Source organism: Pseudophryne corroboree, chromosome 10 (assembly GCF_028390025.1).
Source record: "Pseudophryne corroboree isolate aPseCor3 chromosome 10, aPseCor3.hap2, whole genome shotgun sequence".
Taxonomy (NCBI): domain Eukaryota; kingdom Metazoa; phylum Chordata; class Amphibia; order Anura; family Myobatrachidae; genus Pseudophryne; species Pseudophryne corroboree.
Window position 1 is genome coordinate 169469838 of NC_086453.1, and position 18852 is coordinate 169488689.

Sequence of the window (18852 nt, forward strand, 5' to 3'; positions counted from 1 at the left end):
AATCTCTCAGACTAGGGAGCTCCAGTACGTATGGGTAGAAAGGGATTTAAATGTGTTTTTTCTCCGCATTCAACTTACCTGGGTTGTTATCCAGGGTTGTCTTGCCATTTCACCGGAGTGATGACAGTAGGATGGTTTTCTTTCAAAGAGTAAGAGCCATTGTTATTCTGTACTGGGACACTCTCATGATTAAGGCGAGGTCACGACACAAGTGGTGCAAATCGTTGTTTTCTCTCTGACTGTTCTTCAACACAGGGGAAGGCTGTTGTTCCCAACGACGCAGACGTCGGAGGTGGGTATCACAGTAGATACGGAACGGTTGAAGTTCTGTGTGTTCCTGTGGAAAGAGGTCTGAGGATCCGGAGTCGGATCAGATTTGCAGTGACAATCCATCAATATGTTCCGTTGATGAAGAAGATGGGGGCGGCCTAAGAGGCCTTTTCGGTGAGCAGGTCAAATGCCAGAGTGGTTTTCACGGGTCCAGTTGGAAATGTGGTCCGGGTCTCACCTGCACATGCACCGGAATATAATCCTAATGGCGGGGATATCGCTCCTGTGGTGTCTGCTCAGTTTTCTCCTCCTAGAGGGACGGAGGTTCGGAATCCAAGATGAGATCCTGGTGTCCATGCATGCAGATCTCTGAGAGGAAAAGGTCAGGCTGGGAAGCTTGTCTGCAATACGCTTTCTTGGATTCAGAGTTATTTTCAGTGAACATATGCTTCGTGATCTGCCCGTGTTAATTCTGTCGGATGACTTGACAGCAGTGGTGTAAGTAAGCCACTACAGCGGAACAAGGAGCAAAGCGGCAATGGCAGAAGCCCCAAAAAGTTTGCTGCTGGGTAGAAAGACTGGTAAACGCTATATTAACAGTCTTTGTTCCGTATGTGAACGACAGAGAAATAGATTCCTCTGCAGACGCGATCTCCATCCGGGAGAAATACAGTCGTCATCGAGAAGTTTTCACTGAAGTGACAAGTCTTTGAGGAGTGCCTCAAGTGGACATGTTGGTGTCTCGCCTCAACGAGAGATCTCACAGAAATCGTTCCGGGGCAGGGGATACTCAGGCTATAGCAGTGGACGTCCTCGGGACACCTTGGTTGTTTTCAGTTGGTCTATGTGTCCCCTCCGCTTTCACTCTTCGGAAGGTGATAAACGGAAGAACAAAGGTTCAGGCGATCCTCATTGTTCCGGTCTAACCAAGGAGGGCTTGGTATGCAGTTCTTCAAGAGTTACTCATAGAATATCCCTAGCCTCTTCCTCTATGTGAGGATCTGTTACAGCAAGATCCGGGCGTGTATCAAGACTTACCGCGGCTGCGTTTGACGGCGTGGAGGTTGAACGCCATATCCTGTCCCGAAAGGGTATTCCCGGTGTAATTTCCACACTTCTTCTGGCTAGAAAAGAAGTAATGGCAAAGCCTTACCACCGTGCTTGAAGATAGATATATATATATATATATATATGACAAGAATTACTCTCCCACTGCGCTATTTCAAATAAAACACTAAAATTAATTAATTATATGGCTGCCTGTATCCTCTAAGTTCCCTGTTAGGAGGAACTAAATGTGTGAAAATATGAAACGAAATAGAGGAGATGGCGCCAAGGGAGTTATATCAACGCCCTACCTAAAAACGGACCCTTACAGTACTCTCCGGATAAATTACGTCAGATAACAAATACTAACATAAAAATTTATTAAAACAACATATAAACCCGACACAAATGTTCATAAGTATACAGAGTTGATACATTTACATTTGTCGCACAATTTGAACAATCAGTTTGTAGTGATGAGGAAAAAGCGTAGATATATCACTACGATTTCCTCCTTCTCCTTATTGTAGATTCGGAGGTAACATCAGATAATAGATAGATAAATAACCCAACGCGTTTCGTCTTGTTCCAAGACTTCATCAGGGGTAAAATCTCTTCATTTCAGAACATATTGTCAGCACATAAAAGGTCATTCAAAGATGTATGAACAACGTTTCAATATTTCAATGGGACTTGATTGATACAGCGAGGACCATACCTCATATATCATCAGCTTGAGTCTGACATTCAGATATTCGAATATGGGGAAGATTCATATGTGTATAGAATCTAACTGGTTCGCAAGCATAAGGAACCTCGTCGGTCAGCAGCTTGAACCTGACACTCAGAGACTCAGGAGTGAAGGCAATTCAAATGGGTATAATGTCTAACCAATTTAGAACACGTGGTAGACCCTCCAGTGGTGCAGTGCTGACAGCCAAGTCTCTGTATAATTACAGAGACTTGGCTGTCAGCACTGCACCACTGGAGGGTCTACCACGTGTTCTAAATTGGTTAGACATTATACCCATTTGAATTGCCTTCACTCCTGAGTCTCTGAGTGTCAGGTTCAAGCTGCTGACCGACGAGGTTCCTTATGCTTGCGAACCAGTTAGATTCTATACACATATGAATCTTCCCCATATTCGAATATCTGAATGTCAGACTCAAGCTGATGATATATGAGGTATGGTCCTCGCTGTATCAATCAAGTCCCATTGAAATATTGAAACGTTGTTCATACATCTTTGAATGACCTTTTATGTGCTGACAATATGTTCTGAAATGAAGAGATTTTACCCCTGATGAAGTCTTGGAACAAGACGAAACGCGTTGGGTTATTTATCTATCTATTATCTGATGTTACCTCCGAATCTACAATAAGGAGAAGGAGGAAATCGTAGTGATATATCTACGCTTTTTCCTCATCACTACAAACTGATTGTTCAAATTGTGCGACAAATGTAAATGTATCAACTCTGTATACTTATGAACATTTGTGTCGGGTTTATATGTTGTTTTAATAAATTTTTATGTTAGTATTTGTTATCTGACGTAATTTATCCGGAGAGTACTGTAAGGGTCCGTTTTTAGGTAGGGCGTTGATATAACTCCCTTGGCGCCATCTCCTCTATTTCGTTTCATATATATATATATATATATATATATATATATATATATATATATATATATAATATATACACACAAGAGTCCTGCAGTGTGGAGGTGCACTCATTCGATCAAATGATTTCCCGCAACTTCACTTTTTCACAATAACTTTATTTCAGTCGAGATTCGGCTTATTTAGTCGACGTTTCGATCCTCAGTTTAGGATCTTTATCAAGATAAGCTTCCAGTTATACACAATATTTTGAAAGAATCATATATTGATTATCAGACAAATCAATATGTCAGGTTCAGACAATCCCAGGGCTGTACGACTAGTGAGGCCATATTCAAATGGAAATTACTTCTGGTTATTAAGACTCACAGTCATAGAACAGCTTAGACAACAAAGATGATCACAACGGTGATCAGGTCCTCACGACCTCTACAGGCTGTAGAGGTTGTGAGGACCTGATAAATAAATAAAGTTATTGTGAAAAAGTTAAGTTGCGGGAAATCATTTGATCGGATGAGTGCACCTCCACACTGCTGGACTCTTGTCTAAATATTGTGGGTCTACCATTTTATGGAGATTTCCACTAAGAGCACCCCACCGTTGTTCTTAATTTCTTGATGCGAGTGCAGGATTATACACGAGAGATATATATATATATATATATATATATATATATATATATATATATATATATATATATATATAATGTATGTGTGTGTGTCTTGGTGTAAATCCAAGAGGGCTATTATGGAAGATTTTCACCTGGGTCGTTCTTCATGTTTTTGCAAGCAGGTGTGGGTGAAGGCCTAAAGTTAGGCTCCATTAAGTGCGGTTTTGGACTTATAAATTTTCTTTCAAGAAAGAATTGGCAACCTTTCCGGAAGTTCGGATCTTCGTGAAAGGATTACTGCACATCCTACCTCCATTTGTGCCCCGTTGGCACCGTGGGTCCTGGACGTGGTGTTGCGTTTTCTTGTCACACTGATTGGAACCTTTGTGAAAGGTTTTGTTAAAATTTCTCTCTTGGAAAGTGGTCATGCTATTAGTTTTGGCGTCCACAAGGCGGGTGTCTGAAGTAGCGGCTTTGTCTCACAAAAGCCCTGTTTGATCTTCCATGTGGTTAGAGAGGATTTGAGAACTCTGATAATAGTTCTGCTAAAAGTGGTTTCTGGGTTTCGCAGAAATCAGTATATTTTGATGCCGGTGGTTACTTAGGCATTAACTGATTCAAAGTCTCTCGATGTAGTCGGGGTTTTGAATATTTAGGTCGCCAATTTGGCTCAGATTGGGTAAACAGAGGCTCTGTTTGTCCGGTATGCTCCCAGCATGATTGGGGCGCCTGCGTCTATGCAGTCGGTTACACGCTGATCTGTGATACGATTTGGCGTGCTTGTTCTACTTGTTTGAGTCTCGGCGGTTCGACTTTGCCGAGCGGCTACTTGGTCGGGTTCAAACACTTTTGCTATGCTCTACCAGTATGATACCCTGGCTGATGGGGACCTCATGTTTGCTCAATCGGTGCTGCAGAGTCGTCCGCACTCTCCCGCCCGGTCTGGAGCTTTGGTATAAACCCCATGGTCCTTACGGAGTCCCCAGCATCCTCTAGGACGTAGGAGAAAATAGGATTTTAATACCTACCGGTAAATCCTTTTCTCTTAGTCCGTAGAGAATGCTGGCCGCCCGTCCCAGTGCGTACTGTGTCTGCAGTTATTGGTTATGGTTACACTCTTGTGGTGTTTATTTTCTGTCAGGCTGTTGCTGACGTTGTTTCATGCCATGGCATGCGGTGTCTTATTATTGGTTGTGTTGACACACAGGTTGTGTTACATATTCTTTCAGCATGTGGCTGTGTATTGTTCATACCGTTGGCTGGTATTCTATTGAATGCCGCGTTCTGCGGTAGGTTCGTGGTGTTAGCTGGTAAGACACTCACCGTGTTTAAACAATAAATTCTTTCCTCGAAATGTCCGTCTCCCTGGGCACAGTTTTCTAACAGAGGTCTGGAGGAGGGGCATAGAGGGAGGAGCCAGTTCACACCCATTAAAAATCTTATAGTGAGCCCATGTTTCCTGCGGATCCCGTCTATACCCCATGGTCCTTAGGGAGTCCCCAGCATCCTCTACGGACTAAGAAAAAAGTATTTACCGGTAGGTATTAAAATCCTATTTTTTTTGTTGTATGTGTTAAGTAGAATGGTTAGATTCAATTTTAATTTAGTAGTTATATTTAAATGAACTAATGGGAATAAGAAGAGTATACTATTTCCATTGATTCAATGCTTTTTAATTTGCCTCGTGTTGAACTACAGTAAACATGTATAAGACCTAACTATATAATATAGTACAATGAAATTATTATGTAACAATAGTAACATACTGAATTGCCCATATTTAATGCCATTTTAGTGTTTTTATTTGCCAATGAAAAAAATGTTATGTTTCCAGCTGATTTTAAATGTTTTTACTTTTCATTCAGACCCTATATTTGTCACAAGACAATTTTAGGGGTAGATGTGCTAAAGCCTTGTAAAAATGAAAAGTGAAGATTTTGCCCATATACTCCAATCAGTTTCAAGCTACTGAAAAATTAGTGAATTGTTTAAAAAAAAAAAAAACAGCACACCTGACCACTGCATCCGAATTCTACAGTCTCTAGGTGAATAATAAACCTTTTGGTCCAAAAAAAGGCGGATACCTTGAAGGGCTTTTCTAGTATTCATTTGAAGTGAGGGTGTATATTTACCATTTGACCTTTGGATGGTCTATTTCTCCCACTGGAAGGATAATTATGCCTATTTCTTTCCATTACACAATAGGCCGGACTCAGGGCCAAAACTAAGATTTTTGTCACATGGGGCAAGGCAGTAATTTTCTTCCTAAAATGGAGATTATATTTTAGCAAATATTGCATTTTATATTGTATTTCTTAATTACATGTCTAGCTAGTTAATATATTAAGCGCACCAGATGTTCTTTAGGATTGACCTCTAGTTGTCACAATGGCTTATTGATCTATATGCAAGTGTGTATTTTTATATATGCATATATACTTTTATTGTTGATTAGTATATATACAGTAGTAGTTGATCCCTGCAGAAATATATTGATTCAACACGGTGGTCACACATAACTAAAATAAAACTGTTGGTCCCCATTGCTTATCCATAGGTTTGGAATATGGCAAAATGAAGTTGAGCAGATCTGGTACGCTACAAATGCAAGAAAAATACGCCAATGGTTGTAAGTAGCTTTGGACTTTATTATTAAGTAGTTTATTTATAGGCACTTGTTCTCATGGGCAGTTAGTTCACTTGCATGATTATTGCTTGGATATTTCAACACTTGTTAAAAGTGGGGACATTACATATACAGTATATTGTAACAAACACTTAATTTCCTGATTAAATCTCTTCCAATAACTGTAGTCCACCTCCTCTCTCCCTCTTGTTCTGCTGTATCTCCAAATTTCATGTATTCCCACTGATAGCTTACTGGGGATTTAGGGTTTACATTATTGTTTAGCGTTATTATTCAGATTTAATTGCATAGTACCAGCATAAAGCTTATATCCTATAGGATCATAGAGGTTTGCTACGTGAGGTTAAGAGCAGCATATTGGTCCAGCCATAATTCACGGGTAAATGATGGGAGATGGGTAAACTACCAGCATAGGTAAAGTACCAGTACCAGCCAGTCCGCTACTAACTGTAATGTTACAGGCTGTGTTTGCTAAATGGCAGGAACTGATTGATATCGCTCTCCACTTTATCACTCTCCAAGATTTGATACATTTGCTCCTGAGTGAGCGATATGATCCAGTCACACAACAATGTTGGGGTGGGTATCAGAGGGTTGATTGCATTTAGAAAGAGAACTTCTGTAAGCTTTGGTTTGACCGTAGAAGTTAAGTAATTAGATAGAATATCTTAGTGTGGTTCAGAACTTTGAACTGGTAAATTTTTAGGAAAGTTGTGTGAGAAATGGCATTTTGCATAATCGGTACAGCCTGAAAAGAATCCTGTAACTAGGAATGGCAGTAGGTAATGTATGGATTTGAGAGACCGGTATTGAGCAAAGCGGAATAGATATATTGAGACCGGTAAAGAGATTGTATACTGGTGCAATTTTATCGATGGCTTTTTATTTCCTAGATGTATTTCATATTGAATTCAGTAAAATACATGCAAGCAATGTAGGGACTAATAGAGTGTAGCGTGGGCAGAAAAACACGTTCCTAAACATGGTGCCATGGCACAGGATTGGTGGTCCAGGACCTAATTGCAATTTTTATGGTCAATGTGATAGGCAAAACTAGTGCGGCTGGCTGTCAATCATAAAATATATATATGCAGAAGCACAACCCTGTCCAACACCCCAATTTATTTAATATTTTTTGTGACTTTATCAATACAAAACTTTTGGCCTAGGGGTGCTGTGAAAAATTGCTGATACTCCAGGGCGCTGTGATTCAAGAAAGTTTTGGGAGCCACTGGTCTAGCCATTGTGTTCAAAATAGATTGTAGGGGTGACGATCTGTTTAGGGGAAGACTAGTAATGAGGAAAATAGGAATAGTCAATGCGAGAGAGATCCTGACAGGATAGGTAAATTTGAGTATTATACGCATAGAGATTACCTAAAATCCACTGCAGCATAATAGCTCTATAAAAGAAGTGGTTTAGATAGGGAAGAGCAGCAGACCTAGGACTAAACCTTTTGTACTCCAACTAATTGAGGAAATGGAAAGGTGATGGGCCCAGTGGAACCAACACTGTAAGAGCGATTTGATAAGTGAAGAAAGAAGCAGAATATATGGCAATGTCCTGGGTACCTAGGTATTAGACTAGAGTAACCATCTGTGTCAATTGCAGCAGCTGACCGTCAGATTTAGCATTGATCAGATCATTGTCTACCCTAGTGCAGTCTCTTAGGAGTGTTATGACTGAAAGCCTGACTGATCATGGTCCAGTAGGTTGTATGAGGAAAGCATGTGAGGTAAGTATAGGCATGCAAGGGAACGGAGTAATCACTGTGTGCTTAAATAATGATCGAAAGAGATTAGTAGAGCGAGATGTCTGCTGCACTTTATATTTCTACAACAAAGATTTGTCTTTAGAGCTTGTTGTACACAAGGCGTAGGAAAATTGCCTGGGTAAAGCAAAGACCAAATGTTGTCCTTGCTGTGGCCGGAGACCCCGACCCACGTGGAGAAGATAGCCACCGCGCACTGCATAGGGTAAACCGTCGGTGCCATCTTTAAAGGGACAACTCGGGTACTAGGTGATATTTAAACTGCATTACCGGTGCTAGTGCCTAGTATGTAAAATAATGTATTTATAATGTTATGTGCCACGGTCCTAGGACCCTCTCCGGCGATCGTGGCAATGATGCTGGTTAACACCTGGTGGGGGGAAAGAGTGTACTAGCAGCTATAACTAAATTCTGAAGCTGCGGGGCTTTGAGTGGCAGCTCCTAGTGTGACAGAGGAGAGAGGAAAGGGTGGGCTAGCAGCCAGAACATAGTCCTGAGGCTGCAGGGCTGAGTGTTTCACGCTAAGGATAGGAACCAGTTCTACAAGGCAGCAGTACTGTTCCACCCGGTGTGGCCAGGCAGTGGCTGTGTGTTCTGCACGCAGGGGTGCAAGAGATGCAGCTCTCCGGACCCTGAGCAGTCCCAGGCTGTGTCAGTAAAGGCCAGCGAAGTGTATAAAAAAAGAGAAGGTATAAATGTGATTACAATATTGAACTGTTATAAAAGTGTATGTTTATGGGGCGTGGACTAGTGGGACATGGAGTAGCAGCTCAGTGCGGGCGCTCTCCACCTATATCATCCGGACTACTTATCCTGAGGAGCCCCCCCGAGCCCACTTTTACACACCTGGTCGGGGAAGGTGGCGTGTCACCAGGGAGCTGCTGCAGACTGCCCGACGAGCAGTGTTTGCTGGGTGCCTTTTCTCTGTGCTCCGGGTCTCCGAAGATGGCGCCGTGCCCTGCAGCACGTCTCTACAGCGTTTGCCGCGCTGGACCTGCCTGTACATGGGACGTCTTTCTGTGTTGCCAGACCCTACTTGCCACTCTCCTGAGCCTGCTCTGCGCTGGACACCACAGCTGAGGACCACAGTGTATTTAGAACCCCCCTGTGCTGACTGTGTGCAAACGGGGCCGGGGGGGCTGCCTGGGTGACTTTGCACAACTGGCTTTGCTCTTTCCCCCGGAGAGAGTGACAGGCATGGACTCCTCTGTTCTTTACTCCCGGCATATCTGCTCCTGGAGCCATAACCCTGCCCCCCTTTATTTTATTTTATTTTATTTTATACTATATTATATTTTATAGTGCCCAGCTGTGTTTCCTACAAATATTGTGTGCTTTCCCCCATACTTCACACTGAGCTCCATAACTATTTCTTTTCCCAGGACTGGTGCTGCATCCTGCTCCTCCTCCTTAGTTTTCTCTAATGTCCTAGTGGATGCTGGGGACTCCGTAAGGACCATGGGGAATAGCGGGCTCTGCAGGAGACTGGGCACTCTAAAGAAAGATTTCTCTATCGTCCTAGTGGATGCTGGGGTTCCTGAAAGGACCATGGGGAATAGCGGCTCCGCAGGAGACAGGGCACAAAAAGTAAAGCTTTTCCGATCAGGTGGTGTGCACTGGCTCCTCCCCCTATGACCCTCCTCCAGACTCCAGTTAGATTTTTGTGCCCGGCCGAGAAGGGTGCAATCTAGGTGGCTCTCCTAAAGAGCTGCTTAGAAAAAGTTTAGCTAGGTTTTTTATTTTACAGTGATTCCTGCTGGCAACAGGATCACTGCAGCGAGGGACTGAGGGGAGAAGGAGTCAACTCACCTGCGTGCAGGATGGATTGGCTTCTTGGCTACTGGACATCAAGCTCCAGAGGGACGATCACAGGTACAGCCTGGATGGTCACCGGAGCCGCGCCGCCGGCCCCCTTGCAGATGCTGAAGTCAGAAGAGGTCCAGAATCGGCGGCTGAAGACTCCTGCAGTCTTCTAAAGGTAGCGCACAGCACTGCAGCTGTGCGCCATTTTCCTCTCAGCACACTTCACACGGCAGTCACTGAGGGTGCAGGGCGCTGGGAGGGGGGCGCCCTGGGAGGCAAATGAGTACCTATAAAGGCTAAAAATACCTCACATATAGCCCTAGAGGCTATATGGAGATATTTAACCCCTGCCTAATTTTTCTAAATAGCGGGAGACGAGCCCGCCGGAAAAGGGGCGGGGCCTATCTCCTCAGCACACGGCGCCATTTCCTCTCACAGCTCCGCTGGTCAGGACGGCTCCCAAGTCTCTCCCCTGCACTGCACTACAGAAACAGGGTAAAACAGAGAGGGGGGGGCACATTTATGGCGATATTTTGATATAACAAAGCAGCTATAAGGGAGCACTTATTATAAGGCTATCCCTGATATATATATATAGCGCTTTTGGTGTGTGCTGGCAAACTCTCCCTCTGTCTCCCCAAAGGGCTAGTGGGTCCTGTCTTCATTAGGAGCATTCCCTGTGTGTCTGCTGTGTGTCGGTACGTGTGTGTCGACATGTATGAGGACGATATTGGTGTGGAGGCGGAGCAATTGCCAAATATGAGGATGTCACCCCCTAGGGAGTCGACACCAGAATGGATGCCTTTATTTATGGAACTACGGGATAGTGTCAACACGCTAAAGCAGTCGTTTGACGACATGAGACGGCCGGACAATCAATTAGTGCCTGTCCAGGCGACTCAAACACAGTCAGGGGCTGTGAAACGCCCTTTGCCTCAGTCGGTCGACACAGACCCAGACACAGGCGATGACTCCAGTGGTGACGGTGACGAATCAACCGTATTTTCCAGTAGGGCCACACGTTATATGATTTTGGCAATGAAGGAGGCGTTACATTTAGCTGATACTACAGGTACCACTAAACAGGGTATTATGTGGGGTATGAAAAAACTACCTATAGTTTTTCCTGAATCAGAAGAACTAAATGACGTGTGTAATGAAGCGTGGGTTGCCCCTGATAAAAAGCTGATAATTTCAAAGAAATTATTGGCATTATACCCTTTCCCGCCAGAGGTTAGGGAGCGCTGGGAAACACCTCCTAGGGTGGACAAGGCGCTAACATGCTTATCTAAACAAGTGGCGTTACCCTCTCCTGAGACGGCCGCACTTAAAGATCCATCAGATAGGAGGATGGAAAATATCCAAAAAAGTATATACACACATGCAGGTGTTATACTACGACCAGCTGTAGCAACTGCCTGGATGGGCAGTGCGGGGGTAGTTTGGTCAGAGTCCCTGATTGAAAATATTGATACCCTGGACAGGGACAATATTTTACTGTCGTTAGAACAAATAAAGGATGCATTTCTTTATATGCGTGATGCACAGAGGGATATATGCACACTGGCATCACGGGTAAGTGCTATGTCCATTTCGGCCAGAAGAGCTTTATGGACGCGACAGTGGACAGGCGATGCGGATTCAAAACGGCATATGGAAGTTTTGCCGTATAAGGGGGAGGAGTTATTTGGAGTCGGTCTATCAGATTTGGTGGCCACGGCTACAGCCGGGAAATCCACCTTTCTACCTCAAGTCACTCCCCAACAGAAAAAGGCACCGACTTTTCAACCGCAGCCCTTTCGTTCCTTTAAAAATAAGAGAGCAAAGGGCTATTCATATCTGCCACGAGGCAAAGGTCGAGGGAAGAGACAGCAACACGCAGCTCCTTCCCAGGATCAGAAGCCCTCCCCGGCTTCTACAAAAGCCTCAGCATGACGCTGGGGCTTCTCTAGCGGACTCGGGGACGGTGGGGGGTCGTCTCAAAAATTACAGCGCGCAGTGGGCTCACTCGCAAGTAGATCCCTGGATCCTGCAGATAATATCTCAGGGATACAGGTTGGAATTAGAGACAGATCCACCTCGCCGTTTCCTGAAGTCTGCTTTACCAACGTCCCCCTCCGAAAGGGAGACGGTGTTGGAAGCCATTCACAAGCTGTACTCTCAGCAGGTGATAGTCAAGGTACCTCTTCTGCAACAAGGGAAGGGGTATTATTCCACTCTTTTTGTGGTACCGAAGCCGGATGGCTCGGTAAGGCCTATTCTAAATCTGAAGTCCTTGAACCTGTACATAAAGAAGTTCAAGTTCAAAATGGAGTCACTCAGAGCAGTGATAGCGAACCTGGAAGAGGGGGACTTTATGGTATCCTTGGACATCAAGGATGCGTATCTCCACGTTCCAATTTACCCCTCACACCAGGGGTACCTCAGGTTCGTTGTACAAAACTGTCACTATCAGTTTCAGACGCTGCCGTTCGGATTGTCCACGGCACCTCGGATCTTTACAAAGGTAATGGCCGAGATGATGATTCTTCTTCGAAGAAAAGGCGTATTAATTATCCCATACTTGGACGATCTCCTAATAAGGGCGAGGTCCAGAGAACAGCTAGAGATGGGATTAGCACTGTCTCAAGAAGTGCTAAAACAGCACGGGTGGATTCTGAATATTCCAAAATCCCAGTTAATGCCGACAACTCGTCTGCTGTTCCTAGGGATGATTCTGGACACGGTTCAGAAAAAGGTTTTTCTCCCGGAGGAAAAAGCCAAGGAGTTATCCGAGCTTGTCAGGAACCTCCTAAAACCAGGAAAGGTGTCTGTACATCAATGCACAAGAGTCCTGGGAAAAATGGTGGCTTCTTACGAAGCGATTCCATTCGGCAGATTCCACGCAAGAATTTTCCAAAGGGATCTGTTGGACAAATGGTCAGGGTCGCATCTTCAGATGCACCTGCGGATAACCCTGTCTCCAAGGACAAGGGTGTCTCTTCTGTGGTGGTTGCAAAGTGCTCATCTATTGGAGGGCCGCAGATTCGGCATACAGGATTGGATCCTGGTGACCACGGACGCCAGCCTGAGAGGCTGGGGAGCAGTCACACAAGGAAGAAACTTCCAGGGAGTATGGACGAACCTGGAAACGTCTCTTCACATAAACATTCTGGAACTAAGAGCAATATACAATGCTCTAAGCCAGGCAGAACCTCTGCTTCAGGGAAAACCGGTGTTGATCCAGTCGGACAACATCACGGCAGTCGCCCATGTGAACAGACAGGGCGGCACAAGAAGCAGGAGTGCAATGGCAGAAGCTGCAAGGATTCTTCGCTGGGCAGAGAATCATGTGATAGCACTGTCAGCAGTGTTCATCCCGGGAGTGGACAACTGGGAAGCAGACTTCCTCAGCAGACACGATCTTCACCCGGGAGAGTGGGGACTTCATCCGGAAGTCTTCCACATGCTGGTAACCCGTTGGGAAAGACCAATGGTGGACATGATGGCGTCTCGCCTCAACAAAAAACTGGACAGGTATTGCGCCAGGTCAAGAGATCCGCAGGCAATAGCTGTGGACGCGCTGGTAACGCCTTGGGTGTACCAGTCGGTGTATGTGTTTCCTCCTCTGCCTCTCATACCAAAAGTATTGAGAATTATACGGCAAAGAGGCGTAAGAACGATACTAGTGGTTCCGGATTGGCCAAGGAGGACTTGGTACCCGGAACTTCAAGAGATGATCACGGAAGATCCGTGGCCTCTACCTCTAAGGAGGGACTTGCTTCAGCAGGGTCCCTGTCTGTTTCAAGACTTACCGCGGCTGCGTTTGACGGCATGGCGGTTGAACGCCGGATCCTAAAGGAAAAAGGCATGCCGGAAGAAGTCATTCCTACTTTGATTAAAGCAAGGAAGGAAGTAACCGTGCAACATTATCACCGAATTTGGCGAAAATATGTTGCGTGGTGCGAAGATCGGAGTGCTCCGACGGAGGAATTTCAACTGGGTCGATTCCTACATTTCCTGCAATCAGGATTGTCAATGGGTCTCAAATTGGGATCTATTAAGGTTCAAATTTCGGCCCTGTCGATTTTCTTTCAAAAAGAATTGGCTTCAGTCCCTGAAGTCCAGACTTTTGTTAAGGGAGTGCTGCATATACAGCCTCCTGTGGTGCCTCCAGTGGCACCGTGGGATCTCAATGTGGTTTTGGACTTCCTAAAATCTCATTGGTTTGAACCACTAAAAAAGGTGGATTTGAAATATCTCACATGGAAAGTGACCATGCTTCTAGCCCTGGCTTCTGCCAGGAGAGTGTCAGAATTGGCAGCTTTATCTTACAAAAGCCCATATCTGATTTTCCATTCGGACAGGGCAGAACTGCGGACTCGTCCGCATTTTCTCCCTAAGGTGGTGTCAGCATTTCATCTGAACCAGCCTATTGTAGTGCCTGCGGCTACAAGTGACTTGGAGGACTCCAAGTTACTGGACGTTGTCAGAGCATTAAAAATATATATTGCAAGGACAGCTGGAGTCAGAAAATCTGACTCGTTGTTTATATTGTATGCACCCAACAAGATGGGTGCTCCTGCGTCTAAGCAGACGATTGCTCGTTGGATCTGTAGCACAATCCAACTTGCACATTCTGTGGCAGGCCTGCCACAGCCTAAATCTGTAAAGGCCCACTCCACAAGGAAGGTGGGCTCATCTTGGGCGGCTGCCCGAGGGGTCTCGGCATTACAACTTTGCCGAGCAGCTACGTGGTCAGGGGAGAACACGTTTGTAAAATTTTACAAATTTGATACTCTGGCTAAGGAGGACCTGGAGTTCTCTCATTCGGTGCTGCAGAGTCATCCGCACTCTCCCGCCCGTTTGGGAGCTTTGGTATAATCCCCATGGTCCTTTCAGGAACCCCAGCATCCACTAGGACGATAGAGAAAATAAGATTTTACTTACCGATAAATCTATTTCTCGGAGTCCGTAGTGGATGCTGGGCGCCCATCCCAAGTGCGGATTATCTGCATAAATTGTACATAGTTATTGTTAACTAATTCGGGTTATTGTTGAAGGAAGCCATCTTTCAGAGGCTCCGCTGTTATCATACTGTTAACTGGGTTTAGATCACAAGTTGTACGGTGTGATTGGTGTGGCTGGTATGAGTCTTACCCGGGATTCAAAATCCTCCCTTATTGTGTACGCTCGTCCGGGCACAGTACCTAACTGGAGTCTGGAGGAGGGTCATAGGGGGAGGAGCCAGTGCACACCACCTGATCGGAAAAGCTTTACTTTTTGTGCCCTGTCTCCTGCGGAGCCGCTATTCCCCATGGTCCTTTCAGGAACCCCAGCATCCACTACGGACTCCGAGAAATAGATTTATCGGTAAGTAAAATCTTATTTTAGTACTATCTGGTGTGCACTGGCTCCTCCCTCTATGCCCCTCCTCCAGACCTCAGTTAGAATCTGTGCCCGGCCGAGCTGGGTGCTCCTAGTGGGCTCTCCTGAGCTTGCTAGAAAAGAAAGTATTTTGTTAGGTTTTTTGTTTTCAGAGAGCTTCTGCTTTCAACAGACTCTCTGCTACGAGGGACTGAGGGGAGAGAAGCAAACCTACTCACGGCAGCTAGGTAGCGCTTCTTAGGCTACTGGACACCATTAGCTCCAGAGGGATCGAACACAGGTACCTAACCTTGATCGTCCGTTCCCGGAGCCGCGCCGCCGTCCCCCTCGCAGAGCCAGAAGAACAGAAGCAGCAGAAGCATGAAGACATCGAAATCGGTGGCTGAAGACTCCTGTCTTCACTTAAGGTAGTGCACAGCACTGCAGCTGTGCGCCATTGCTCCCACAGCACACCGCACACTCTGGTCACTGTAGGGTGCAGGGCGCAGGGGTGGCGCCCTGGGCAGCAATTAAGTACCTTTTTGGCAAAAAGACATATATACAGTCTGGGACTGTATATATGCCCGAGCCCCCGCCATTTTTTACACATTAAAGCGGGACAGAAGCCCGCCGCTGAGGGGGCGGGGCCTTCTTCCTCCGCACACCAGCACCATTTTCTCTTCACAGCTCCGCTGGAAGGATGCTCCCCAGGCTCTCCTCTGCAGTATACAGGTGCATTAAAGGGTAAAAAAGAGAGGGGGGGCACATAAATTTAGGCGCAATATATATATATATATATATATATATATATATATATATATATATATATATATATATATATATACAGCAGCTACAGGGTAAACACTAAGGTACAGTGTAATCCCTGGGTTATATAGCGCCGGGGTGTGTGCTGGCATACTCTCTCTGTCTCCCCAAAAGCCTTTGTGGGGTCCTGTCCTCAGTCAGAGCATTCCCTGTGTGTGTGCTGTGTGTCGGTACGCCTGTGTCGACATGTTTGATGAGGAAGGATACGTGGATGCAGAACAAGTGCAGCTGAGTGTGGTGTCGCCGCCGACGGTGCCGACACCTGATTGGTTGGATATGTGGAAGGTGTTAAATGATAATGTAAACTCCTCGCATAACAGATTGGATAAAACTGTAACCGGGGGACAGTCAGGGTCTCAACCCATGCCTGATCCTACAGCGCAGAGGCCGTCGGGGTCTCAAAAGCGCACGCTATCCCAGATAGTTGACACAGATGTCGACACGGAATCTGACTCCAGTGTCGATGATGATGAGGCAAAGTTGCAGCCTAAAATGACTAAAGCCATCCGCTACATGATTGTAGCTATGAAGGATGTATTACACATTTCTGAGGAAAATCCTGTCCCTGATAAGAGGATTTATATGTATGGGGAGAAAAAGCATGAAGTGACTTTTCCCCTTTCACATGAATTAAATGAATTATGTGAAATAGTGTGGGATTCCCCTGACAGGAAGGTGATAGTTTCCAAGAGATTACTTATGGCGTATCCTTTCCCGCCAACGGACAGGTTACGCTGGGAATCCTCCCCTAGGGTAGACAAGGCGTTGACACGCTTGTCTAAGAAGGTGGCCCTGCCGTCTCCGGATACGGCCGCCCTAAAGGATCCTGCGGATAGAAAGTAGGAAGCTATCCTGAAGTCTGTTTATACACATTCTGGCACACTGCTGAGGCCAGCAATTGCTTCGGCCTGGATGTGTAGTGCGGTAGCTGCATGGACGGATTCTCTATCTGAGGAGTTAGATACCCTGGACAGGGACACTGTTCTACTGACCCTGGCACATATCAAGGACGCAGTCCTATATATGCGGGATGCCCAGAGGGACATTTGCCTGCTGGGCTCTAGAGTTAACGCAATGTCCATTTCTGCCAGAATGGTCCTGTGGACTCGGCAATGGACAGGGGATACCGACTCTAAAAAAACAAATGGAGGTTTTACCTTATAAGGGTGAGGAATTGTTTGGGGACGGTCTCTCGGACCTAGTTTCCACAGCTACGGCTGGGAAGTCAAATTTCTTGCCTTATGTCCCTCCACAACCTAAGAAAGCACCGTATTACCAAATGCAGTCCTTTCGTTCTCAGAGGAGCAACAAGGTCAGAGGTGCGTCCTTTCTTGCTAGAGGCAGGGGTAGATGAAAAAAGCTGCACCATGCAGCTAGTTCCCAGGAACAAAAGTCTTCCCCGGCTACCACTAAATCCACCGCATGACGCTGGGGCTCCACAAGCGGAGCCAGGAGCTGTGGGGGCGCGTCTCCGACATTTCAGCCACCAGTGGGTTCGCTCACAGGTGGATCCTTGGGCTATACAAATTGTGTCTCAGGGTTACAAGCTGGAATTCTAGGTGATGCCCCCTCACCGTTACCTAAAATCGGCCTTACCAACTTCCCCCATGGAAAGGGAGATAGTGTTGGAGGCAATTCACAAACTTTTTCTCCAGAAAGTGGTGGTAGAGGTCCCCCCCCCCCCCCCCTTCAATGGGGAAGGGGCTACTATTCCACTATGTTTGTGGTACCGAAACCGGACGGTTCGGTCAGACCCATTTTAAATTTAAAATCCCTGAACATTTATCTGAAGAAATTCAAGTTCAAAATGGAATCGCTCAGAGCGGTCATTGCAAGCCTGGAGGAAGGGGATTTGATGGTGTCTCTGGACATCAAGGATGCTTACTTGCATGTCCCCATTTATCCGCCTCATCAGGAGTACCTCAGGTTTGTGGTACGGGACTGTCATTACCAATTCCAGACGTTGCCGTTTGGCCTGTCCACGGCACCGAGAGTTTTTACCAAGGTGATGGCGGAAATGATGGTGCTCCTTCGGAAGCAAGGGGTTACAATTATCCCATACTTGGACGATCTTCTCATAAAGGCGAGGTCCAGGGAGCAGTTGCTGATCAGCGTAGCACACTCTCAGGAAGTGTTGCGTCAACACGGCTGGATTCTGAACATTCCAAAGTCGCAGCTGATTCCTGCGACGCGTCTGCTCTTCCTGGGCATGATTCTGGACACAGACCAGAAGAAGGTGTTTCTCCCGGAGGAGAAGGCTCAGGAGCTCGTGACTCTGGTCAGAGACCACCTAAAGCAAAACAGGTGTCGGTGCATCGCTGCACGCGAGTCCTGGGAAAGATGGTGGCGTCATACGAAGCCATTCCCTTCGGCAGGTTCCATGAGAGGATCTTTCAGTGGGATCTGCTGGACAAGTGGTCCGGATCGCATCTTCAGATGCACCGGATGATCACCCTGTCCCCCAGGGCCAGGGTGTCTCTTCTGTGGTGGCTACAAGGTGCTCACCTCCTCGAGGGCCGCAGATTCGGCATACAGGACTGGGTCCTGGTGACCACGGATGCAAGCCTCCGAGGGTGGGGGGCAGTCACTCAAGGAATAAATTTCCAAGGGTTGTGGTCAAGTCAGGAGACTTGTCTGCACATCAATATCCTGGAACTAAGGGCCATATACAACGCCCTGAGTCAAGCGGAGCATCTGCTTCGAAACCAACCAGTGCTGATTCAGTCAGACAACATCACGGCAGTGGCCCATGTAAACCGCCAGGGCGGCACAAGAAGCAGGGTGGCAATGACAGAAGCCACCAGGATTCTTCGGTGGGCGGAGAATCACGTACTAGCACTGTCAGCAGTGTTCATTCCGGGAGTGGACAACTGGGAAGCAGACTTCCTCAGCAGACACGACCTCCACCCGGG

General features: G+C 46.2%; 1 protein-coding gene across 8 annotated transcripts in view; it reads left to right on the forward strand.

The window, feature by feature from the left end:
- The window catches only part of KAZN (kazrin, periplakin interacting protein), an 847756-nt gene that overhangs the window by 235780 nt on the left and 593124 nt on the right, over nt 1-18852 (forward strand). For 7 of the 8 annotated variants that reach the window (XM_063942931.1, XM_063942933.1, XM_063942929.1 and 4 more), the window contains one exon: nt 6106-6177. The exons of the other annotated variant lie outside the window; for it this stretch is intronic. In XM_063942931.1, coding sequence (XP_063799001.1) covers nt 6106-6177 — 72 coding nt within the window. The remainder of the gene's footprint in view (nt 1-6105; nt 6178-18852) is intronic. 8 annotated transcript variants of the gene reach the window in all.